The sequence below is a fragment of the Acipenser ruthenus genome, chromosome 27 (assembly GCF_902713425.1).
Source record: "Acipenser ruthenus chromosome 27, fAciRut3.2 maternal haplotype, whole genome shotgun sequence".
Lineage (NCBI taxonomy): Eukaryota > Metazoa > Chordata > Actinopteri > Acipenseriformes > Acipenseridae > Acipenser > Acipenser ruthenus.
In genome coordinates, this window is record NC_081215.1 from 1,661,467 (window position 1) to 1,688,423 (window position 26,957).

General features: G+C 40.2%; 2 protein-coding genes across 5 annotated transcripts; both read left to right on the top strand.

Moving 5' to 3' along the window:
* Nucleotides 1-30: 30 nt before the first annotated feature.
* On the top strand, nucleotides 31-16,117 carry LOC117425849 (mitofusin-2). Of its 4 annotated transcripts, none has more exons than XM_059001995.1 (19): nucleotides 31-179; nucleotides 459-511; nucleotides 3,304-3,482; nucleotides 4,181-4,316; nucleotides 5,094-5,256; nucleotides 7,844-7,968; nucleotides 8,535-8,643; nucleotides 8,826-8,933; nucleotides 9,025-9,178; nucleotides 9,785-9,852; nucleotides 10,139-10,260; nucleotides 10,408-10,534; nucleotides 10,800-10,904; nucleotides 11,186-11,288; nucleotides 11,532-11,752; nucleotides 12,163-12,318; nucleotides 12,458-12,654; nucleotides 13,908-14,042; nucleotides 14,269-16,117. In XM_059001995.1, the coding sequence occupies exons 3-19, from the start codon at nucleotides 3,308-3,310 to the stop codon at nucleotides 14,336-14,338; spliced, it is 2,274 nt and encodes a 757-aa protein (XP_058857978.1). In that variant the 5' UTR covers nucleotides 31-179; nucleotides 459-511; nucleotides 3,304-3,307; the 3' UTR covers nucleotides 14,339-16,117. The 4 variants fall into 4 exon arrangements, with proteins under 4 accessions (XP_058857978.1, XP_058857979.1, XP_058857976.1 ...); XM_059001996.1 differs by having other exon boundaries at nucleotides 462-511; XM_059001993.1 differs by lacking the exon at nucleotides 459-511.
* Nucleotides 16,118-16,244: 127 nt separating this feature from the next.
* Nucleotides 16,245-25,512, top strand: LOC117426090 (butyrophilin-like protein 2). Its single transcript, XM_059001997.1, has 2 exons — nucleotides 16,245-17,038; nucleotides 17,430-25,512. The coding sequence occupies exon 2, from the start codon at nucleotides 17,481-17,483 to the stop codon at nucleotides 18,870-18,872; it is 1,392 nt and encodes a 463-aa protein (XP_058857980.1). The 5' UTR covers nucleotides 16,245-17,038; nucleotides 17,430-17,480; the 3' UTR covers nucleotides 18,873-25,512.
* Nucleotides 25,513-26,957: the final 1,445 nt, after the last annotated feature.

The following is a 26,957-nucleotide window of genomic DNA, read 5'->3' on the forward strand; positions in this document are numbered from 1 at the left end:
AATGCCCCTCATAAAGATGGAAAACGTGGGCAACACAAACGCATGAGAATAGCTGGCTGTCGCTTGTGTGACGTTTAAGGCCCAAGCGGGAGCTATCCAATGACGTTGACGGGTGTCATGGCGGCCGAGAATTGAAGGTGAAGGTGGCTGATGGATATGATATCAAATTAATAAATCAGGTATATAATTCTATAAAGTAAATTGAAAATAAAACCACAACAAGGGGAAATAATAAGTGTAGCAATTAGAAGTAACATCTTGTTTTGTTTTACAAAAAAATAACGTTAAATTATCACTGTCTGTCTTGAGAGACAGCGAAACTGAAGAGGCGCGGTTTCCACATTGTGACGTTAAATATAAAATTCTACGGCGGACTAGAGAATTACGTATATTTATTTATATTACAATTTTGCTGATATTATTTTTATTAATAATAATAATTTTTTAACATTAACGAGGAGCACTCCGGTGTGCAACATGCAAGACTAGTGAACAACGCTTCAACCGTAAGGTAATACATGTTCATATCTTCTTGTGTTCTATATAATACTATAATAAATACATATTCATTGCGTAAATTGGTCTGCGTGTCTTGCTTGTGGGACTCCTGTTGCTTTGGGCTGTGTCTTTGGGTCAATGTCATTTCACGACGTTTCGTTATTATCTTTGATTACCTCTAATCCAGGGCAGGCCAGCATAGTCTGTTTTTTTGTTTTTTGTTTTTTTATTAAACTCAGTTTAATTGGTATATCAATTGGTGCTATGACGATAAAGTCTTCAGAAGAAAAGGACAAAGCTGGATTAGGGGGAAGTCTTTCAATTGTTAAAAGGAGAGAGATAAATTGAAATGGCTAACGTATGCATCCTCCCAGAATAAATACTTATCTTGGACTGTAAATATTACAAATCTGTACTGATCAAACATTACTGCTATTAGGTTTTAATGGTGTAGTTTGGAGTGTCCAGTACAATATGTGTCTTTTTTTTGTTGGTAATATAATAAAATAATTATCACTATTATATATTTATGATTACATTTATTATTATCCATTCGGTAGGCGTTCATTGCACTTCAGATAACTTCTCCCTGAAACTATGCCGTTTTATATTTTAAGATAAAGTTAACTTTATGTTAAGCCTCCTTTTATTTGGTACAGATTTCGAGTATTCTTTTCCTTCCAGTCGAGAGGATTCCATGCATGTTTACATGACAAGGCATTCCGATTCCCTTTCACTGGCCAGCTGTCATTCTGAGCTACATATGCAAACAGCTTGACCTACCCTTCCTGCATGTGGGTGAAAGGTTGTAGAACAAGGAGGAGGAGTTGACACAGTGCTTCACAGGAGATTTGCCCTTCAGCACTTGAGACAGTCTCCATTGCAACACCCTCTTTGCCCTAAAGTCAACCAGACATACAGGAATGATTACATTAAAATCCAAATTCTAAATACTCTGATATGGACAGATGAGATCCTTTTATTTGTATTATAAAATGATATCCTGTAATGAGCTGTAACTTCACATGATTGGTTTTCCGTTTCAATTTATTCTTATGCTGTATGATGTTAACCCTCTAATGCCCACACATTTATGAAATGAGACAAGCTACTTTATGTAACTAGATTCAGTTTCTTGTACAAAACTATTCCCCCTCCTCCTCTGGCAACACATAATGTACTGCATATGAAACATTCTGGCTTGTGAGGCTGGATTAAACACATTATAATATAGAGGGGTGGCTAAGCATTGATACAGAAATGGCCATTAAAGGCGTAAAATAGTATATACTGCATTGCTGTATTTAAAAGATTTGATATTTTTTTGAAAAAAATAATTTCGGCTGCTCAGACAGTCAACCACATACGATAAACAGTATTGGTAGAAAATAATAAATTACCTGCAGCAACTTTTTTATCTAATCAAAACATTCAGGAATGATGTTGGTGAATGTTCGTTATCATGCTAATCATTGCCTCGCAGTACTGTAGTTCTTGCCAAAATTGAAGGGAGGTGGTGTCTGGTCGTCTAGCAACTGCAACACAGAAGGCAGTTGCCTGTGAAACCGTCCAGACCAGTTTGGGAAGGGTATTGGAGCTTGCATGTGTGTAGATCTGCTGTAGTTGCTGAAAGTTCACTCTTGTTCAATAGAGAAAGACATGTTCGAGAACACCACTCATCCAAACTGTTTGTGTGTCTGTCTGTCTGCAGTATTTATACATGCTAATCCTGCTTTGCGCGGCTGGATTTAGTGGGAATAGCGTGTGATTAGTGTGTAGGACCGTCACATAGGAAAAGAGTGAATGGGTGGCAGCTAAGGATTGCAAAGACAAAACAAACCGCTGCAGTTTACATATTTTACCGATTCTCCTAAAGAAGAAAAAAATAACCTTTAAGGTAAGGCGTGTTTATAATTACCTGTTGGACTCCGTGTTCGGTTTTTCCAGTCGCTGCTGGCTAATAGAAATGGGTTTAGCGTGCAGCTGATTTAGTAGAAAATAAAAAGTGAAACTTTAGATGTTAGAAGAATTGCAAATGCTTTAAATTAATTCACTTGTAAATTGGCTAGGCTTTGCCAAATAAACTAATAATAATGTACAGTACTGAATAATTACGCTAGGAAAGCCTGTACATAGTCTGAGTTTAATTTGTGATCATGATTGATTTGAACTTTTCTGTAAAATCAGAAATACAGTACTACTGTGAATGTCTGGGGGAAAAGCTTGAGGATTTTGGGGTTGTGGGAAATGGCCACTGATACAGTATGCAGTCTGTGTGAACTCTTGGACTGCATTTTATAGATAGCTGCCAGAAGAAAACTGTTTAACCAGCTAGCGTTTTCAAGGTGACTTGTCCTTCAGTTAGAACTGACGTACCGTACTGTACTGTTCTAAACCAGCAGCAGTGAGGTCTCTTTCATTGAAAATGCTATTACAACTAGTGCAGGATGATTACAATTGTATAATGACACATTGAAACAGCGTTCCCTGTTGTCTGATCAGATTTAGTAAGAGGCTGCTTATTCACATTGTTGGCAGCTGGTGTTAGGATCGCTGCTCTCCACCTTCGCCAGAGGGCTTTTTGTCTTGTGGCTTCCACTTTTTCAGCCTTTACTGCACACTGGCAGCATCACCTGGGCGGATGCTGTACTTATCCCCTTGATTTGTTATATATAGATGTTACTGCTTTTTACACCAGGTTTGGCACCCCGCATAACCAAAATAAATCCTGACTTAAAGGAGTTGCTGTTACTTGATGGCAATCAATCAGTTGTGTTTTCAATTGTTGTTCTTTGTGTTCTGCAGCGCAATGTCCCTGATGTTCTCACGTTCCAACTCCACTGCTATCGGCAAAAAGGACAAGAGACACATGGCAGAGGTGAACGCTTCCCCCCTCAAGCACTTTGTCACGGCCAAGAAGAAGATCAATGGCATCTTCGAGCAGCTGGCTGCCTATATCAAGGAGAGCTCAGCTTTCTTGGAAGGTAGGAGTTGTGCATGAGAATCCTTGCCTATTGAAAGTGCCACAAAATAACTGGGGACGTGACAGTATTAAGCAAATTAGTGGTGCAATTGTTCAGTGTCGATTTAATCACAATATTTTTCTTTACATGATGTATCTTGTCTTAATAGAAGTATATGTCGTTTGTATCTTGATACGAGACCAAAAGCACAACATAGCTCATCGTAGATCATTCTTGAATGAAGAATAGGTGTGTTTTGTATTTTGGTATGGATACTCTCCCTATCCTATCGCTTTACATTTTTTGTCTTTTAACAAAATGGTCCCTCATGAAATGACCGTTTTAATCTTGTAATGTATCATACAAGTAGCCGATCAGGACAGTCGCATGCATCGCGATATATATCATATCGTCACCTGCATATCGTGATACGTATCATATTGTGGCATTAAAACAAATGGGGTTCATGAGGACCCCATCCTACCATATGGCCAGTTGTGCTGCAACCTCTTCTTGTCGCTATAGACAACTTCTCAATCCCCTTTAATAGGTTCAGATGGGGGGGCTAATTCATAGTGCAGTGGAGTAAGATTGTACAGCGTGTTAGCAGCACTAGTGTATTGTTCTCAATTTTTGTGTGTGAAAGTCTGCAGTGCTGTGTGTGGCTCCCCTCTGTTCGCATTGGCCGCTTCTGTTTTAATTGTGTTTTCTAATCACAGAAACATACAAGAATGAAAAACTGGACCCCATTACCACGGAGGAGCAGGTGCTGGAAGTAAAGGGGTACCTGTCCAAGGTCGCTGGAATCGGAGAGGTTTTGGCAAGAAGGCACATGAAAGTGGCCTTTTTTGGCAGGTATACCCAACAATAGAGGAAAATATGACATGGCAGAAAACAATGTAATCTGTTTAGTTGTTAAAGCTTTCGTGACTTTAGTGACAAAACAGTTGACTTATTATTAAATTGTAAATACCCTAAATGAACATTAAACACACTTGGAAAGGTACAGCCCATGCCAAGATTTAAGAAAGTGCTAACAAACATGTGTCTTCCTGGGTTTGTTTTATAGATTTCGTGTTGCATTCCTGAGGTGAATGTGTTGCATAACCACAAACATAATATTTATTTTGTTTTGTTTCCTAGCAACAGTCTTGTGAGAGCCATGATTTGAATTATGTTAAGATTGTATATTTAAACAATTTGTCAATTAACAGACCGCCAAGCTCTGTTTTAGCTTTAATAACAGAGTGCTGATTTGATGGTCTGTGTTCTTTTGGAGTTTATGGCCAATTGGAATATGATCATTTTATTCTGTTGGATAATCAAGGGGTTTATATTTTATATCTTGTGTGTATTAGGAAAAGAAGTACCCTGTAAAACAATAAATAAAATAAGCTTGACACAAATAAGACTCCCAATTGCACAGCAGTTTCACCCGTTCCAGGTTTTACGAGCTAGGTTAGCCACAATGTATAGGTAACAAGCTCAGGTGTGTCTTATTAAACTCCTAGTAAAAACCAGGAATGGATCAAGCTGCTGTGCAATGGGAGTCTTGTTTCAACCCCTGCACAAAGTGCTTTGCATACCGCAGGTTAAAGCGAACAGCCTGTCTGACATCTTGTCTCTTTGTAGGACGAGCAATGGCAAGAGCTGTGTGATCAATGCCATGCTTTGGGATAAAGTCCTGCCGTCTGGTATTGGGCACACCACCAACTGCTTCCTGAGAGTGGAGGGGACTGATGGAAACGATTCCTACCTTCTCACTGAAGGCTCAGAGGAGAGAAAGAGCATCAAAGTGAGTATCTATCTATCTATCTCTATCTATCAGTCATTATTTCTAGTGATTGGTTTGAATTTTTTCAGATCCAGATACACCTTGAATATATACATACTGTACAGTAGCAGTATCCATACCAATTCACTGGAGAATTACACACACAGACGATTGATTCTAGAATACTTCAGTATTTTGAAAGCAGGTTTTGACTGCACTTCTAGGTTTATGTGTACCATGATAGAGGGATACTTGGCTTCAAAAAGTAATGAATGAGCCAGCGGTTCTCTGATCTCTTAATGAGCTAGCCAGTAAACTCTTAAAATAGCAACCACTTGTTCTGCTTATGTCTGCGGGGTGACTGCTGGAGATAATGCCAAACTGAAAAGTCCTCCTGATTTTTTGTTTTTAAATGACTTCACAGAGCAGACAATTACAATGATCGTAGAATTGTTTGCTGAAATTTGCAATTACACTTGCAATGGTATTTTGTTCAGTTACAGTTAGAATTATGCTGCAGTAATTACAAATATTACTACAATAAAAAGTAACGTAAACAACAACGCACATGAACAGCGTTACTCTCATTTATTCTAAATAACCCAAGCAATAATCACAGTTACGAATATAGAAACAGTTGTCGCGTTTTATTGTTTTCAGACAAATGGGGTCACCAGTGATCGAATGACAAATAAATGTGTAATTGAACTGTAATAGATAAGGCCTATATGGTATATTACAATTATGAAGGTGTGCCACAGTTCAACTACAATTTCAATGACAGTGACGTTGTAATTGCAGTTAATTACGAGCGATTGACCCCAGGTCGGACGCAGAGTAAGACCCGCACAGGGATCTGATTGCTAACCCTGGTTATTTCTGTACCGGATCAATGCTGCAGTAGATCCCTGCTAAAATACTTTTTTTTTTTCAGGAGAAGCCAAGCAGGACTGTTTTTGTGGAGATGATCGTAATTCCAGATGTTTTCACTTTTAGTTTTATAAGCGTCTGTGCAAAATGAAGTAGATTTACAGAACTTTTCAATTGGACCTGCACATTCGTAACGCTGCCATGCTTGCTTATTAAGATTGTACTGTTCCAGAAAAAAAAAAAAAACTGGCCAATTTCCCAAAACAGGTCAGACAAGCACAGCCCAGTCCAGGTTTTGCAAAACCTGCTTAAACCAAGTTGATCCTGTACAGTTTAGTTTGATAATGGAAATGGGGGGGGTTAGATATTTCACTGTGTGCTGGACTGATCTAAACGCAGGTGTCTGAGTCTTGCCCTTCCAATGTGGGACGTGCGCTCTCTCAGGGATGTAAATTAATCAGGGAATCACCTGACCCGAATGCTCTGCTCAGTGTCAAGGGTTTGAATCCAACAGGGAGCTTGTTTCTACAGTAGCAGGCTTCTAAAATTGGATTTACTGCAGCAGGCATGAAAAGGGCTTGTCATCTGTACGTCTGCCATGCAGTCTGTTAGATACATTACCAGACCTTCAGTCCTTCTCACAGTGCAGAGCTTGCACTGCGGTTTTACACAAGGATGGGACATTTTAAATGTAATAAAAATAAGGAATTTGTAGTAAGATGTCTTCTAATATAGAGTAAGTAGGTTGAAATGTGTTTTTTTTTTTCATTCCCCTTACTATTTTATGGTGTTTGCATTTTTTTCTAAAATTGCATTTACCTGGACTTGAGCTTGCTTTGAGCTTGTCTGGCCACTAAGTGCCACAGTGCAATAATGTGAATGACAATTGAAGCTAATTACCAGTTCTCTAATTGCAGTACAGCAGTCATTTTTTTAAACTATCAAATACCCTTTTTTAATAAAACAGATGGGTTTGCTTTCCGCATACGTGATAACAATTCAAATCTAGGTTACTCGTGACAGGCATCTCAATACAGCCAAACAGCTGATATATTGATCTCTTAAAATAGTGCTGTTACAATGTGAAGTGTGCAGCAGGGTGTCTGAAGCCTGGCTTCATTCTGACACCACTATCGGCTCTTGCATTCTTGGAATAGCAGCTACAGCTCTGCTACAGTTAAAACCTTTCTGCCAAACCCATTTACACACAACAGATGTTGCTCATAGTTTTACTGCTGTCGGATTTAAGAAGTGTTTGCACCCTCTAGAGACAGTAGCTTTGCACAGTCGATTTAAACACAAAGGCTGTCAGAAATGTGTAGATGTTCCTTAGGCCCTTTGGATACAGGGTGAAGCTAAGCTATATCCTTGTAAAATGGATAAAAAACACATTAGGCCAGATCTTTACATCGAAATGAAATTCTAAGGTTAAAGAAGTGTGGAGATTGTCTACTTGCATAATAGTTTTACCTTAAAACAAGGTGCAAACGACACAGGCATACTTTTGAGTGAACGGTGCAAGTAGCTTGTTGCTCCATGGCTCAGTTTGATTTTACAGCTATCAGTATGCACATAGCATATCATCTCCATTGGGAATACCTCCTGGCCTCTGTTTATGAATCAAAGCAGGATGGAGAAAGAGATGTTGGTTAAGAGAGAAAGCAAATAAACTCCTAGAAAGAGTTTCTTCTCTATAAGGAATCTTAATGGCGCTCTCTCCATGCTTGTTTTTTGTTAGACTGTGAACCACCTGGCTCACGCCCTCCACCAGGATGAAGACCTGGACGCAGGAAGCCTGGTGTGCGTCATGTGGCCCAAAGCAAAGTGTGCCCTGCTCAGGGATGACCTGGTGCTGGTCGACAGGTACAGTAACACCGGGTTTTAATACCGGGAGTATTTGCACGTCCTTGTAGCTGACTGTACAATTTGAAACGAGATTATTTAGAGCTCTTGTTAAAGATGCTTATCTTGTATTCTCATCTGGATTATTTTAAACACTAAAGCTTTTGGGAAGTTATTTAGAAACAAGTAAGATCACGCTGGGTAAACAAGGGTCCTTGTGAAAACGTTAACTTTCTTTAGTTCTGTTCGTAAAGACTGACATACTCCACACAATGCTTGTTGATTCCTGGAAATGCAAACTAATCCGCTTATTAGTCCTACAATGCTGGGTTTGAATTTGAAAAAAATAAAGCACAGTAGGATTTTTATTTTTGTGGAATGGGGATTGTTTTTTTCATGCACGTCACAAAGGGTTATGGACATAATCTTAAAATAAAATCTAATTCAAAATTTTAGATCGCTTTACATTTAATTGGGGTTTCAGGGATTGCAAAGTATGTGTGTGAAATGGTGGGTATTACTGTTTTGAATGCGGTAAAAATGTCTTTACTTCTGTAGCTGTAAGCTGTACATGTATTTAATTGCAGTCCTGGTATTGATGTCACCACTGAGCTGGATAGCTGGATTGACAAGTTCTGCTTGGATGCTGATGTCTTTGTGCTGGTGGCAAACTCCGAGTCGACTCTGATGCAGACGGTAAAGAAAATTCTTAAAACTCGAAAGCTGGCATGCAAAGCACAATTCCTATGTAAGACAGTTTTACGCTTCAGAAATGTAGATTGACACTAAATTTAAAACAACAAATGGTGCTTTTTATACAGTGCTCCCCAGCCTATTTTGTCACAAGCTTTACAATTCCCTTTTCTTCTTTTATTCAGGAGAAGCAGTTTTTCCACAAAGTGAACGAACGCCTGTCGACTCCAAACATTTTCATTCTGAACAACCGCTGGGATGCCTCGGCCTCCGAGCCGGAGTACATGGAGGAGGTGAGAATGGAGGGGCTTCACTGGAAATGCAGCAGACTGGCTGCCCCTGCGCTTCTGCTTCATCTCAGGCGCTTGTGTGTCTGCTTTGCAGGTGCGTCGGCAGCACATGGATCGTTGCACCAGCTTCCTGGTGGATGAGTTGAAAGTGGTGGACCGTGCCCAGGCCGGCGATCGCATTTTCTTTGTCTCTGCTAAGGAGGTGCTGCAGGCAAGGATACAGAAAGCTCAGGGAATGCCTGAAGCAGGTAAAGCACATCTGAAAATATAATTCTCTGGGGTCTTTTTTATTGTTTAATAGATAGCGTCAGATTTATTTATTTACTTTTCCACCAGTTGAAAGGTCACTGCATCATGTGGAGTAGTGGTTAGGGCTCTGGACTCCTGACTGGAGGTTCGTGGGTTCAATCCCAGGTGGAGGGGGTGGGGCACTGCTGTTGTACCCTTGAGCAAGGTACTTTACCTAGATTGCACCAGTAAAAACCCAACTATAAATGGGTAATTGTATGTAAAAAAAAAAAAAGTGATATCTTGTAACAAATGTAAGTCGTCCTGGATAAGGGTGTCTGCTAAGAAATATAATAATAATAATAATAATAATAATAATAATAATGTGGTTTCTTTGGAATCAAGAAGTACTCAAAGGGAGCCGGCAACTAGGATTCTGCAGGCTCATATATAAGGCCAGGTGGATTGATAATGATGCTGGGCATTCACTATTGGAATAACTTGGGATGATTGTAGAAATTATAAAAAATACAAATAAATAAAATGACAATTAGCTTTAATTTATTGAAGCGCAGTATTTCTCTTTGCATATGTTATGTTGTAATTTAGTTGTTGCGTTTTTAAAGGTGGTGCTCTGGCTGAAGGTTTTCAAGCAAGAATGTTTGAGTTTCAGAACTTTGAGAGGAGGTTCGAGGTCAGTAAGCAAACAAATAATATTCTACATGCAGAGCTGTTAGTTGCGTCTGATGGGGGGGGAACCCACATATACTTTTAGCAACTAGTTTTTGTTATTAAAAAAAAAAAAAAAAAATGCTAACCTATACCTACCAAGGCAGAGTACAGCCATTGCTTGTTTATATTTTGGTATCTCTAGTCTGCCATAGCTTTGTAATGTATTTAAACATCATACAATGAGTTTGCAAAGACTAGATGCTTTAAGATAATAACCAAAGAAATGTGTTCTGAAATTTGTTTTGAAGGAATGTATCTCCCAGTCGGCAGTAAAAACTAAATTCGAACAGCACACAGTGAGAGCAAAGCAGATTTCAGAAACGCTGCGGCTGATCATGGATTCAGTTCACATCGCTGCACAAGAGCAAAGGTATGTTCTGTCTCTTATGCTAGTGGAACACATCATCATGTCATCTTGTGGTAATGTATGTGCTGTTAAAGGCTAGATTAAACTGGCCAAGTAGAGTACAGTACCTGTTGACTTCATGCAGGGTTGCCTTGCCTTTTGCGTTTTCAGGGTTCACTGTATGGAGACGAAGGAAGAGCGGCAAGACAGGATGGAGTTTATCGACAAACAGCTGGACCTGCTGACGCAGGACTGTAAGAAGAAGATTAAGCAGATCACAGAGGAGGTGGAGAAACAGGTAAGGGGGAACAGACACCCTCACCTGTACTGTAATCTAAACACTGGGCAAGCACTGCAGCCAAACTCCCATTGCATTGCTGTCTGAGCCATTCCATGTGTTACTGTCAGCTTAATTACACTGTATAGGTAAGAGACTGATTACGCTGGCAAGGTTTGCTGTGCAATGGGAGTTTTATCTGGGATTTTGTTCTGGGGGGTGGGCACACACGGCTGCTTTTTTTGCCAGTATCTCACGGTCTAAGCTGTAGATGTTCTGTTTCTAGGTCTCAAATGGCATGGCGGAGGAGATCAGGAGGCTCCACGTTCTGGTAGATGAATTCCACGTGGACTTCCACACTTCCCAAGTGGTTCTCAAGGTTTACAAGAATGTAAGTGTACCGTCTGTCTGTGGTGGCTGCAGTTTTCCTTTGTCTAAGAGTAAATCCCTCTTACCTCTGCCTCCCTGGAGCCCACAGGGCTTCTGTTTTAGTGAACTGTGTTCCAGACCTGACCTATATCCAGTCTGCAGAAGTACAGGCACTCTGCTCGGAAAGCAACCGCTGTTTTAAGATTTCCAGATACTTTGAGAGCTCAATCTGTAAATAACCTTCTGCTGTAGATGTGTCTGGCATGTGTTTAGCTACACAATCACACTCCTTGTCCCTTACAGGAGCTCCACAAGCACATCGAGGAGGGTCTGGGAAGGAATATGTCTGAGCGATGCTCCAATGCCATCACCACTGCTCTTCAGACAACACAAGCAGAAATGATAGGTCAGCGTTCTGCTAATCTGTCATTTATCTTGACCTGAGGCGGCTGTTCTCCCATTAGGGGCAGCAGCATGCTGGATTGATCTCCAAAAAAATATATATGCTTCATATTTAATAGAACTAATACCCCCTACTGTAGGCATTCTTGCTAGATAGTATCCCTCACCTTGGTTCAGGATAGCTGATTATCTATCCTGTCGCGTCAGAAACGATTGCCCAGTAGTAACAGTGATGTTGGCTCTGCAGATGGGATGAAGCCCCTGCTGCCTGCCCCAATCCGGGACCAGGTGGACATGCTGATCCCCCGGCAGTGCTTCAGCCTCAGCTACGACCTGAACTGTGACAAGCTCTGCAGTGACTTCCAGGAGGACATCGGCTTCCACTTTTCTCTGGGCTGGACCATGCTGGTGAACCGTTTCCTGGGGCCAAAGAACACGCGGCGAGCGCTCATGGGATACAGCGACCAGGTGCGGCCAAGCGGGCTCCGTTATTAGACACGCACGTTCCTGTGAAAGACACATATTTCACAGTGTCAGTTTCCACCTGATCAGAAGGAGCGTTCAGTTTTTATCTGTAACAATGAAACACTCAATAGTGGCTTGTTTAGTAATTCTCAAAGCAAATCCTATCACGAATGTTTCAATTAGAAGTCGTTTTTTTTTTTTATAGAAAACATTGAGAGAGTTTTAGTTTGTTAATAATTGCTCAGATTTTTACCTACCAAGGTGACTCCAATTGTATGGAGGAAACAGATTAAGGTTACACATTAAATTGGCACAATGGGATTTTTCTATTATATAAGAGCAATATAGAAGGAATGTAAAACACAACCTGGGCTTCAGTGCACTGATCCTCCCCCTCCTCCTTGTGTCCCCAGGTGCCTCGGCCCCTAGCCATCACCCCCGCGAGTACCAGCATGCCTCCCTTCCCTCAAGGCTCGGTGACCCAAGAGGAGCTCATGGTTTCCATGGTGACTGGTCTAGCGTCTTTAACCTCCAGGACATCGATGGGCATCGTTGTGGTTGGAGGAGTGGTGAGTGATTAAGTTTGCCAGGCCGTCATTGTAAATGAGAATTTGTTCTAATTCCTCGCACCCTTTGCACTGATGAATGCCAGAAATACCGATCCGTGTACAAACAGTGCTGACCCTCTGCTCTGTAATCGACCCTCAGGTCTGGAAGGCAGTGGGATGGAGGCTGATTGCCCTTTCTGTTGGATTGTACGGTCTCTTGTACGTTTATGAACGAATGACGTGGACAACGAGAGCCAAGGAGAGAGCTTTCAAGAGGCAGTTTGTGGATTACGCCAGCGAGAAGCTGCAGCTCATTGTCAGCTACACCGGGTCAAACTGCAGCCACCAAGTCCAGCAGTGAGTATCCACAGCCATTCACACTGCCATAGAGAACATCACACAGCCATTCAGCAGTGTGGAGTAGTGGTTAGGGCTCTGGACTCTTGACCGGAGGGTTGTGGGTTCAATCCCTGGTAGGGGACACTGCTGTTGTACCCTTGAGCAAGGTACTTTACCTAGATTGCTCCAGTAAAAACCCAACTGTATAAATGGGTAATTGTATGTAAAAATAATGTGATATCTTGTAACAATTGTAAGTCGCCCTGGATAAGGGCGTCAGCTAAGAAATAAATAATAATAATAATAATAATAATAATTCAATCTGCCATAGAGAACATCACACAGCCATCCACACTGCTATAGAGAACATCACACAGCCACTCACACTGCCATAGAGAACATCACACAGCCATCCACACTGCCCTAGAGAACATCGTGTTGATAGAGTTTATACTGCCTAGCTGTGATATACAGACACTAGCTTTCAAGACTTCAAGTCTCTTTATGTGTAGGTGCATAAAATCCAAAGGCTTATTTCGTTGGCTTTACTTCAAAAGGTTTGAGGAATGTGTATTATTGAGAATCTTGCATGAGCATTGTTACTGCACGCCCCAAAGTAACCAAAACCGATGTTATTTGAGTGCAAGCTTTAGCATGTTTTTAGTTTTAAAGAAGGCGTGGCAGTATTTGGGCCCTGCACATACTGTATACTGCACATTACACACAGAAACCTGTTGCAGTGTTCATTGCTTAGATTAGAAGTGAAGAACTGCGCTGCTCCAAAACTCTGCAGAGGAAAACAATACAGTACATCTGCCAGGACCCCCTTGAAAAATGAGACGTTCATCTCAAGGGTTTTTATCCTGGTTTAAATACATGCATTTGAAATACATTTGTTTAAAATAAAACCTGGGGGATTGGGCTTGAAGACCACAGTTAAAAACCACGGATGAAACACTTAAACTTGTCTGTATGATAAAATGTGTTCATTTTAATCAGAATATAAAATACCGTAAAAATCAAGGGGACACCGTGATTTACTGTGCCTACACAGATCTATCCAAACCATCTTGTCTAAAGCTGAGGAAACACAAAGCCTGGCTTGGAACTTGGTTTCAGGAGACAAAGTTTCAGGCCACTGCATGGCACACCAGGGGAGATATGGTTTGATACAGCAAAGCTATCTCTAACAAGATCTTTCCTGAAAGCAGGTTTCCAGCCACTGTTCGCTCAACCTAACGTGTCTATCTGTCTGTCTGTCTGTCTTGCAGAGAGCTGGGGGGCACATTTGCCCAGCTCTGCCAGCAGGTGGATGTGACCCGACAGAACCTGGAAGATGAGATCAAGGAAATGAATGAGAAGATTGAACTTCTGGACTCATTGCAGAGCAAAGCCAAACTGCTTAGGTGAGAAATCATTCCCTTATTGTCTTCACCGTCATACGCACAGTCCACAGTATATAACATGCACGTTTGCTTCTTTGCAGTGGACTTGCAGAGCCCTCGTTTACCAGCAGGTGGTGCTGTTTTGTAACAGATGTTTCATGAATTTACTGCTTTTGGATAGAAAAGCGGAAGGGAGCGGTCAGATTGTAAATGTAAAATGTATACGTTTTTTGTTTTTCTCCTTTAGGAACAAAGCAGGCTGGCTGGACAGTGAACTCAACATGTTCACTCAGCAGTACCTGCAACAGGGCCGGTGAGGCACTAAGGGGGGAGAGACAGAGGTGCTGGAGAGAAACCAACAATGTATATCCCTGGGCTAATCGAAGAAAAACCCTGACTTCATGAACTCTTCAGAAACAGATGAGAAATAGCAAATATGTCTGTACACTGTATAAGCTGTGTAAATGATTAACTTTCCTGCTTGGACTATTTTATAAGATATTCCTTCTGCACCTTAATTTAAGCTTAAGGCAATTTCGTTCATGCTTTTAAAGATGTAATTATTTAACGCCAGATGTCCCAAGAACTGTCGTAAAATATATCAAGTCTCCGAAGCAGTAGTTCATTGCTATGATTTTTGGTATTGTACCTTTAATTTATAAGTGTAAAATGCTTTTTTTTTTTTTTTTTTTTTTTTAATATTCTAGCTCATATGTGCCACATTGTGCATAAATGATTTCTATATAGTACCACACAATGGCATTTGAAAGGGAGGGGGTAATTGTGATTTATTCCATTGTAGTTAAACATGTTAAGCAGGGCAAGTAAATGTAACCGTGACCCTTTTCAAAGGTGCGAGAAGTCACAATGTCCTAATGCATCTAGCAAACATCATGTCCACACTTAGGTTAGATTGACATGTCAGTTGTACTGAAACTGAATCTAGCGTTAAATTGAGTTTTTTGCTAACGAAAATAAGCGTGATTTAAAATGCTATTTAGGAGCAAAGCAAATGACACAACTTGATAGTGGACTACTTTGTCCTATACAATCCCAGACACTCATCAGGGCTTTGCTGTGCAGTCAACTGCACTGTGTATTGCAACTGTATATGCATGTCCACTCTGCAAAGGGGTTAGCAATATAGCTGGCTGGCCTAGGATACACTGTACCCTGTTTAATAAGCACGTCAATTATCTTGGTTCTTGAAAGTTAAAAATCAGTTAGGATCATAGTTTTTCTTGCACTAAAAAAAAGCCAGAAAGGGTTGTTTGTATATTGTATATATTGGAGTAACATTTTAAGGATTGAACTGAACTAAACAGGACTCTGAACAGCCACTACATAGCAAGCCAGGATACAATGGGCTGTTTATATCTTGAAATGTTAAAATGCCAAGAAAAGTAACACTACATTGTTTAGTATTAGGATAAAAATCTAGTTTGTGTGGTTCTTGTCTTAATTGGTCAATCATGCGTTTTCCACGAGATCTACAAGGAAGATGTCGGTCTTGTCCTGTTTGAATAATTGAAGAGTCAAATTGTGATGCATCATCTAGCCTTCATTTCTGCCTGAGAAAGGGACGATTGTGTCTCTCTTTGGAGTGTCGGTAGTGCTTTTGTTGTATTTAACAGCAGAGAAACGTTGCACCTGTTAAATGCATTGATTAAGGAACACGGTAGAGTTTAAACGCCTCCTTATTAGAATTTACACGAGAGACCATTCGATCAACTTGAATTCTGTATTGGGGAAGGCATGTTTTGAAGTCTGCATAATGTAGTGATGGGCAGAAACACTGCTTCCTTGCTTTTGTACTGATATATAGGTGGTGCCAATTGATTCGAATTAACCTTCAGGGTAAAAATGCACTTTATGTTTTTTGCTGCTTAAGTTATTATCCTGTTTGTTTGTATACTTTTTTGTTGTTGTAACCAAGCTAAAGAAAGTAAATAATTTGCTGCTTGTTGAAATGTACTGCGTCACATCTGGGTTGGAGAGGTCAAAACGTTTTGGATACAGTGTGCATTATTCCAGTACACCTTGGGTGTCCTCTGCATTGTAATGGAACACAATAAAATTCAGACTAAATTACTTTCTTTCCCTTTTTTTCCCTTCTCGTTTTATTTTGACGGAAGACAAACCCTGTCTCCACCTAAGGCTGTAAAAAGATAATGGAGGGAAATTTTGCTTTACACTTAATCAAATTACATAAATACAGCTTGTGTTCTGAATAAATAAAAAAAAGTGGTACTTCATAGGTTAAAATGGGCAGAATTGCATGAGAAAATAACAAAGATCCTTGACGTTGGCGTGGATTCTTTCGGATTTCAGATGCAGTCATGTTCGCCTTCTGTTTAACCAACATGCAACCATTAATAATCTCCCCCCTCCCCCTGCTTCAGGGTGGGTAATTAAAGGTAATGGATAATTAAATTTAATATATGATCTGCCAACCTAACCAACATTTAAAATATATAAAAATATATATTTATATATATATTCAAGCATTAATATTCTCAGCTGTGCTTTACGATAATGAAACCTAACGTATGACACCTGTCAGGGAGTCTAAATTATAATGTAATACTTAATTAAAGTAAAAGTAATTAAAAACTCTAACGGCATGCCAAATTTGTAAAGAATGTGTTATAAAAAAAAAAAAAAAAAAATTATAGTTACAATAGAACCAGCAGAATTAATGGCTGACGTTTGTTGGTATGTTTAGTATTTAATACAGTCTTAACCTGATTTACAGTATTTTGTTCCATACTGGTTCTGTTGAGGTCAGGTTATCTATCCTATATTATATCTTTGATGAATCCATCTTTTTTAGTTGTGCTGCCATCATCTGTTGAATGCAAGAATAAGAACATTGAATGACATCATGTTTTTGAATTCTCTTCTCAATGATGTCACAAAGCAGCATTCAGCTCTGTAACCCACTTTATTCTTCCTGTTTAATACAAGCAGAGAAACGAGGAGCATGATTCCTTTGGGATGAGAAAACAATACCTGAGGTAAGTTTAAATTGGAAGTTTAACAAACAATGGAGAATCGCCTATCAAACCTAAGAAATAAAGTAAATGAGCCGATAGTTCAACACTTTACAAAAAACAAAACAGAACGTGAATGACCTACGGTTTATACTTTTAGAATAGAGATAGATAGATATAAACCTTTTAAGAACCATGTACAGTATAGCTCAAGAATAAGGGTGGGCAAAGTTGGCCAATCCAATACAACCAAGTTTCTGCTCATTCCTTGTTACTTGTTTAATTGAACTAATTCAACCTTCACACAGGTCTCAGAGTATGCCAGTCTTTCAGGGGAAAGCCTGATCGAGATAAGTGTAAGGTGTGTGTATATATTCTCTTATAACTTTTTTTTTTTTTTTTTTTTGGTTGAAAGGAATAAAAAAAAAGCTGTCACAGAAGAAACATACAATAGGATGCAAACAGGATGCAACTGCTGATCCTTGTCTTGCTACTGCATGCTATCGTGACGGCCGACTCTGCTAATGTCTCATCCACGGGGCAGGCTCCTCTGAAGAAACCCTCTCATTCTGTCGGGTTAATAGAGGGGCAGAAGTTCGAGGCCAACTGCAGCCTGAGCGGCATCATGGCCCCACCCGAGGGGCTGCTGATCGCGTGGAACTGGAAGGTGGGGAACGAGTACCCAGTGAGGCTCGCCAACCACTTCTCAGACAACACCCAAGAAACTGTCACATACAGCGCGAGTCAGTTCAGAGGAAGGCTCTGGGTGCACATAGAGAACTCGAGCAGCTGTGTCCTAACAATCAACCCGGTCAGCATCAGCGACTCTGGGGAGTATCAGTGCCTTATCAATGGGAACCAGGAGCTCCTGCTGGACGTTCACGTTGACAGGCCTTTCAGGAACATCGAAATTAGTTACGAACCTAAAAATGTCACAGAAGGGGAGGAAGTGACGGTGACCTGCACGGCCGACGGCAGCTTCCCACAACCTGATGTGCAATGGTTATCCGAGGGGCAGAAAGTGACGAGAGAGGCCAAGACCACGGTGAACCGATCCCTTGATGGCAGCTTCAGCGTGCGCAGTGTCCTGCGTAAAGACGCCAAGGTGGGGGTCCGGTATTCCTGCAGCATCTGGGACAGGTTCACTGAGAAACTCTTGTTGGAGTTTGTAGAACCCATCCCGGGCCCAAAAGTCAAGACGCCGCTGAAGGAAGTGACAGGCATTCTTGGCAAGAACGTGGTGCTGAAATGCAGGCTCTCTCTCCCCCACAATAACTCGGACATCATGAAAGAGCTGTCGATCATCTGGCTGGTTCACGACCCGACGGGCACGGAGAAGATCATCCATGAAGTGATCCAAGGAGACAAAACACTGTCTTCTGCCAAGTATTTTCAACGCACCAAAAACTTCTGGAATACCTTTGTGTCCCAAGGCATTGCTGACTTGGAGATACAGGCGGTCACAATCGAGGATATGGGGAACTACATTTGCAGGATTAAGAAGGGGACCGAGTTGATAGGGGAGAATTTTGTGGAGCTAAAGGTCACCTCGCCCTACTCCAAACCAGTCATTACCTATGTCAGGCGTGATATTCACCAACACCAAGTGCTGCATCTCTTGTGCCTGACCCAGGGCGGATTCCCAATAGGGGATATCCAGTGGCTGGGGCCTGGGCAGAAAGATCTGACCGATCAGTCTGAGAGCCACATCAAAGAAACGTCAGACGGGATGTACAAAATGATGAGCGATCTGAAAATCGTTGTGGAAGTGGATGACACGTACACCTGTGTGGTCTCGAATCCCTGGCTGGAAAACAAAGAAACCGAAGTTATTGTTTTTGTGAACAAAAACATGTGATATATGAAAAAAAAAAAAAAAAAAGTGCAACTTTTTCATTTTAAATTTATGGTATCAGAATATCTAAAAAAAAAAAAAAAAAAAGACCACTTTAAAATGTTTTTTTTATGCAAATATCATAAATGCGGTGTGTGAGTGTGTGTGTGTGTTCTACTTATGCCAAAGTTCCCTCCAGCAACCTGGTTTAACATTACCAACACATTTTCTCTCGTATTACATTTCCATTATACGCTATTTTATTTGCAATCACGCTGAGTGGTTCTGAGTTATATGGCTCCAACATCGAGTTATCATTTTTATCTAAACCTGGCTTTGAGCTTACCTGGAGAATCCTAAGTGCCGGGACTGAACCGCCTTCTTCATTCCATTGCAATCATGTGACGGTGTAACCTTTCAACCCACCTAATACCTCCACATTGCTGTAACATAAAACCACTTGGAATGACTGCAAACTCCAGAAAATAGTAGGGGAATGTCATTTAAAGCGATGACCTATTTAAATACTATTCCCCAGTTAGTTTCTTTTTAATAAACTAAGCAAGCATCAAAGCACACTTCAGCGGATAACCATTTATCAAATTGGCGGAGAAAAAGTAATGCACCCAGTTTTTCAGAATGTCATAACCCTAATTATCGTCCTGCCCATTACCTGAAATGCTACCATTTATAACTGCGCTGTTTTACTCTTATAACAGTAATTAAGTCAGTAGCTAAGCGAGGACCGCAGTGCCTTCCCCTCTCCCTGAGTTCATTTGCATGTTAATTATCATTAGCAGCCGGGGAAACAAGTCCTAAACAGCTTAATTAGCAGCTTAATCATTTTATACAAGAACTTTCTCCCTGGTTTAATATATTAGTGGGTGTTGTAATTTTTTAAGTCAGATTATCTTGGGGTGCCTCTGTTTGAAGAGAGATTTAAACTTGCCCCCTACCCCCCCTTTTGTTCTCTTCATATGAACTGAGCTTTGAAAAGCTCAAGTTATAAACCATCAGTAGTTTCCCACTTTAATTTTTTTTAATTGCAGAAGCAATGCTGAAATTGTTTTTATAAGAGAGCAATTACAATCTTCCACCACCGGGGGGTGCTGGGAAATTACACTTTGAAGGACTAAACGCAAATAAATGTAGTAAGACTTTTCCTTGACTATGGGACTACTATTTGGCTATACGTATTTCAAACGATTGAGCTATCTTTCATGGAAGTAAAGTTTTGTAGAAAATCATCAGTTTACTATGGGGAACTGTTTTCCGCTTGCTCTGTGCTTCGCCTGCATGGTTTCCCAGTTGTTTGAATCATGAAAGGATAATGAAATCAAATGACAGGTAGGAGACACAGTGAGTGGTTGTTGCATGTAAAGGATGCATTTCTTCAATCAGTGTTTCTCCTGTGAACTCTGGTATGATTTACTAAATTAATCAAAATCAATTTATTGCTTTATCTTTATATGTGATATTAACCACAACATCTACATCAGGGCTACTCAACCCTGGTCCTGGAGGAACGTGTCCCTCCTGGTTTTTGTTCCAACTGTACCCTAAATTACTAGGACTAATTAAGTGCTTATTAGAAGCTTAAATGGTCCAATTAATCAATTTAGTGTACAGTTGGAACAAAAACCAGGAGGGACAGCGGCCCTCCAGGAGCAGGGTTGAGTAGCCTTGATCTACATGAATGTATATACCGGTATGTATAAATATATTGCGTGTCACTTCAGCGTTCTAACCAACAGAGGTCGCCAAAAGTCTGCGATTAATAAATCAAAGCGTCTTTAAAAGGATTAGCAGGCGCAGATTTTTCCAATTTCCATTTTACTGAGCTACTCAGGTACTCCAACTTCCCTATCATTTGTGTTTTTACTAATCACACTTTAGAAATGCGTATTGTTTTGTGTTGATCATTCACCATCTGCTGATACACCAAAGGGACCAAGTTGAAGTTTTTTAAAAATGTAATTCCAATGGGTATTTATTTGACTGTGGCAGTGATCCGTTCACAGCGTGGCTTTGGTGGAAGGTGAAACGGAAGCTTTTGCTCTTACAGCTATGCTTTCCCCCGTGGAACAGTGAAATATGAAATTATACCAGTTTTAAAAAGTGTTGGAGGTCGCCTGGATCTACTGCGCCAAATTAATTGCATATCACAATCACAAAGCTTTTAAAATTGTCACCCTAGTCACTGTGCAGCATATAACAATTCAATGAAAAGTATAAGCACTTACGCCGTACACTGCAGAAGTGAATTACAATGCGGAGTTTCGCAATATTAAGTTTACTAATATTACATAAAAAAGCATTGACCGTGTTTACAGTTAAAACACCTTTGCAGTTCATTTCTGGGACGTGCTTGTCTACTCAAAGTGGCGTAATGAATGCGCACCTTTTTGTTTTCTTAAAAAAAATATAAAAAACCCCAAAAAAACAACAACTTAAAACAAAATCTCTTCGATTTAACTTGACTAATTTGCGTAGTTTATTATACATCAACAGGCAAGCTAAAATAATTGATTAATCCCTGCCTGGAGGATTTTTGAAGTCATTGACAATGAAAAAACAAGCTATTTATGTCATTAAATAAAGCAAGAACGGAGGCCCTGTGCGAGATTGTCCCATCAGGCTGCACGAGAAGGGAGTAATTGCTTTATTTATCATTAAATAGAATTATGGGCTGTTACTGAAAGCTCCTGTGAGCCTAATTGAAAGAAAACCATTTTGTCCTGATTTACTTTTCGCTTTAGTTATGGATTAACAACATATCAGTCTGAGAAACTGAATCAGGAGTTTTAAAAGAGAAATCCTGATTGTTCTTAGTTTACCATTACCCCCACCACCCCAACCCCCCAAAAAAAACCCAGACAAAAAGAAAATAATTGAATTTCCAATAAAACGCTACCAGAGGCCAGATTAATACCCAATATATGCCAAAAACTTTTTTTTTTTTTTTAAAACACGTTTTGATGAAATAAGGTTTGGTGTCCATTATAACTTTCTTGTCGGTTTCTAAATTACTTTTTTGTGTTTCTTAACACTAATGCATGTGTTTTTATAGAGAGCCCAAATGTAATTGTAATGGTTTTGAATCAGTGTAACGTATTGAAATTATTAAAGTAACATGTAGGGTTTATTCTGAGCCTAAATAAAGTAGGAAAAAAACAACCCCTGCTGCACATTTCTTTTAAAATATAACATGGTTATTCCATATTTTTTATGTTGGTTCATGGGCCACTATTAATAAACTGGGGATTGGCTCCCAAAAATCCCCACCCCACCAGTGCACGCTTTTCATATTGACTGTTCTATTATCACAGCTCTTCCTACATAAAGACCCCTCTGAAGCAGAGGTAACTACATACACATTGTATGTAAAGGATTTCTTGTATGGATGTTTATGACTTCTCTGAGGCTGGTTGTTGTTGATTTGAATTTCATCTACTTAATTTATTTTGCAAACTTGTAACAAAAGCACTCCCCCCAAAGGCACCTTAAATACATTTTAATCGCCCTATGTGCATAATTTGCAGTGGGATTACCCTTACAGCTATCATTTAGAGAGAGAAGCATGGAGAGGTGTGCCTTTCAAAAAGGACAAGTAGACAATGATCGGGGTGGGAGTGAAAATGGTACCAAAAGTAAAACGGGAGGCCGTTCATGTTTCAGTGCTCGCAAATGGGTCTTTAAAACAACAGGACAGAGCGGGAGGGAATGGCTGCTGTTATGCTCTCCCCAGCGCAGTAGCTTTGCATTGGGCTCTCTGAAAGCACCATCGCTGATATGCATTCAGTCGAGGGAGTGAATGATGTCATAACCTCAAGGGAGTGGTGTAGGCAGTCATCTACAATGAAGCTAGGTTCTGGAGTATTCCCCTGTCGGGCTGCCTTGGCCCAGGCGTTAGAGGGTGAACGAGGCTGCCTAAGTGTTTGCATGTGAAGTAATGGACCTCTCTTTCTTTACAGCTATCCTAATGTCTAAAATTTAAAAAAAACGGCAGTTAAATTGGGAGACCTCCTCAACGTTGTCAGTTAATCCCTTGGCTGGCATTCAACAATAATATTGCAGGACATTCGGCTGGCAGAAATAAATTAAAACAACATGACGGCAGTGAACAGTGCTGTCTTGGCTGAGGCCTAAGCTATTGAAGGTACAACTCTAAGGCGGCAGACTGATGAAGCACAAGAGTCAGTGTTTGCAATCCTTGTGAGTGGTGCTTTGTGGGTAGTAACGATTCAGCGATGAATTGTGATTCTTTCTTTCCATGATGTATCATATTGTAATAGAGGCATGTATCATTTGCATGGTGATTTGCAAGACCAGAAGCACACCACAGCTCATTGTAGATCACCAAGTGGTTCTTGAATGAAGAATACGTGTGTTTTATAGTTGCTATGGATACATGCTCTGCTTATCTCATTGCTTTTTTGTCTTATCATGAAATGATCATTTGACCTTATTATGCATCATGCAAGCAGCCCATCAAGACCATGACACGTCTGGTGATATGCATCGAGACCTGCATATCGTGATGTGTATCTTATCGTGAGGTTAGTGTATTGCTACACCCCTATTTGTTACTCCAGTATTGAGTTGTGTGTTCTCCAAAGCGGTTGTTAGCAGTCAGCTAAATTCAAATTCCACTCTAGTTGAATGCTACGTTCTTATGACTTTGAATCTCTTATTCCAGAAAAATAAACCAAGCTTTCATCTGAAACAAAATCCTGTGTTATTCTGCGACACAGATTACACAAAGAGCTGTTTATCTTTGTTACGCTGTCCACTTGTATCACATTTTTCCAAAGTAAGAAAAAAAACTGAATAAAATCCTCATTTCAAAGTAAACGTGCCCTCTTTCTTATTCACTTGAAAAACGATACTTCACGTAAAGCCACGGGAAATTTCAAACGGAAAGATGTTTTAGCATTGCGAGAGCCTCTCAGTTATTACCATGAACACGCTCAATGTGTTTAACAGTAGTTCAAGGCGAGTTGCACATCATGGCAGCAGAAGGATACACACACCATTGACAGGGGATTTGAGAAAGGATTTGAGAGCGTTTGCTACTTTGAAGTTTACAGTACCAGCTGCACGTGTTCACTTGTCGCTGGATAAAAAGCTGTAAGGGTAATAAAACAAATCCTGTCAATTGAATTCACATTTAGACGTGATTTGTTATATTTGTAGAGGCTGCGTTAAAAAATATATATATATATGGCCCAGATGTCAGTTTGTGAACATGAGAAGGTAATATTTTTGCAGAAGCACAAGGGTGAGATCGCTCCCCTTTTTGAAGACTGAGTCATATCAGTAGTTCAGCTGGAGCTCAGCAGGTGTGTGGTTCCTTTCCAGACTCTTAACTTGACCTGCCCTAATACCGAACAAATGTCCCCTTTAACTTATCTCTTGGAAAACTGAGCACTTTTGGCAGTCATCTTACTCCGATCTCCACCGACAGTCTGTAACCACTCCTGACTTACAGTATATTTTAACTTTTTAAAGCTGCAACAACTTTGCAACGCTATATTGGTCCAATAAAAAGGTATTATGAAAAATGGAATTCTAAGCTGTAATAGTCATTTAATGCGTGAAACTACTTTTGAACAATTATGTTTTAGCTCCCAATCATTGGTTTTATCTGTATTTATATATGTATCTTTCCAAATGTATATATGATTATTCTTTTTATCTATTGAGCACAGTCAATATTTAGAGTGAAAATGTATTGGTAATCATACGAAAGAACATGCGTTGGTAATGTTAAACCAGTTTGCTGGAGGTGACTATGGCATAAATAAAGTTGCTAAGGCAACTTAGGTTTAGAATGATGGAAGTGATAAAACATGTACAGGAATGAATGGAAAGGAGACCTATGGTAAATAATTAACTACAATAACCTTTTAAAAGAGAGTAGTTAGCGGTTGGTTGCACCTGAGTGGTGTAACAGCTGAATAACTCGTTTCTATTATAATTAGAAATAAAATGCAATCCCGTAGTCTCTGAGCTACTAGAGTATAAATACCAGGCATAGAGGCGACACAGACAGAGAAGCTCCCAGTACCTCCAGATCATCAGGGCCATCGGGGTAGCGTCTCAAGCTGTCTCTCCAGGGGAGGTAATCTAATCAACTGCCTTTCTCTGTTCATACTACTGCCACGTATTGTATCTAAACAATAACGTTCAATGTAGAATGAAATGTGGGGATTTGGAAGTAATTGTTAAAACATTGTTAAAATTTGAAACATGGTCTGGTCCTTATAGCGTAATAAAGTAGTTAATTCCATGTTTACCTTAATTCTTAAACCTTACAAATACTTCTTTAAATCTTGCATTTACTTTTCATATTCAAGTCGTGTGGGAGATTTGGTATATTCACTTTTTAGGAGTTTTTTTTTCACAATTTGTGTACACGACAGGAACAGGACCAAAAAATTAAAAAATGTCTGCCATAACACTGTCAATGAGGTGTAGGATGGCACAAAAGTCTGCAATGTGTTTAAGTTGCAGAGGTGGTGTTTTACAGAATACATTGCAGCTGTGCCATTTGCATTACAAATGATTTACTTTAACACAACAGCGTGCTACATATTGCATGATTCTCCGATATTTTGTCCAGCCCCTGGATCATTTCAAATAGCGGTCTTTTAGAAATTAATCTTGGAGATGCTGAGCTGAGGGGTGGGGGGTGGGGTTTGGGGGGGTACCAGCAGTCCTGCTGATGTCATGCAATATCAGCTGCAGTGTTAGTGGGTGACTGCTGTGTGTGGGCCTTGGGGACAAAATGGTCTTTATGTGGCGTTCCTAGCTCCGAGGCAGAAACATTGTTCAGCAGTAAAACACACTCTAACCAAAACCACATGTCTGAAAGTAGAGAACTTGCTCTAGGTTTCATGGACAGGTCGAGTTTGACTCTAGGAACAGAAGCTATATAGTAAATACATGTGTACTTGCATGTAATTAAAAGGTTATTATGCATAGTTATAATGTACTTAACATGTATTTTTTTGTATGCGATAACCCTAATCCTAACTTTATGTGTAAGCACACATGTAATACTATGTAAACACACACAGTAATTAGAGACAATGTAAAAAAAAAAAAACAGTGGATCCTAATTTAATGTTTAGTGACTAGGTCAATGATTAGTACGGTTTGCACCCAGAATAATTTCAGCAACTGTCCGCAACTACCAAACAACAGAAAGGGTTTCTAACCTGTGGTTGAGTGAATGTCAGGGTTTTATACCTACAGCATTGTTGGTAATGTAAATGCATGTACATATTCAGGACCCAATCATACAGTTATTATTGTGCATATTCCTGTTTCGAACTTAAACTTGAATCACTCTCTTTATAAAGATCTTGTGCATCTAAACAATGCAATCATGTATGTTTTAAGTGCTGTGGGTGCTCAGGTAAACAGTGCAGTATATTGTATACAGTAATGCAGGTTTTCTAAGCCCTGCAATAAACCTGCTTTAGTCACGGGAGGGGTGTGATTAAACTAACCGCACACTCACGAGAAAGACCCCAGCAAGCAGTTGGTAACGTCCCTCAGGCACAATCTAAACCTGTGACCTCGTGCCCCACAGCTGCATGTATCACCAAGATCTGTTTTTGCTTCGAGCGGGGGGGGGGGGGGGGGGGCTAAAAGTTTTTAAATTTCCTTTTTCTCAAACGTTACAAATAAGCCGTCATCTGTTCCCGGCGAGAGGTAAGAAGAAAAGTGCACCTCCATCGAACCACACATGCAAGTTGTAAAATGGACACAGTGCTATTTAATCCATTAAACCTTCTTTTTAGGCAGGCAAACAGTTGAAAAGCAGCCCTGTGTGAGTGGGTGTGAGTGCCCCTTGGTTTTGGCTTCAGAGGCAGTTATTCTTTGTTTTTACAGTTCCAGTTCCCCGCTGTCACAGTACAAGCCAGTGCTTTGAGTTGGGGAGAAAAAATGTGAAGCCAGATGAGCTGATAGCTGCTAATGTAAATGGGCAGAGTATGCAGGGCTTTAACATTTGCCAGCTCCCCAGGTAGACCCTAGAGACAGTTTAGTGCTGCTTTGGGCTTTTGTTCAGACTGGTAGCTGGCTAAGATTCAACTAAAG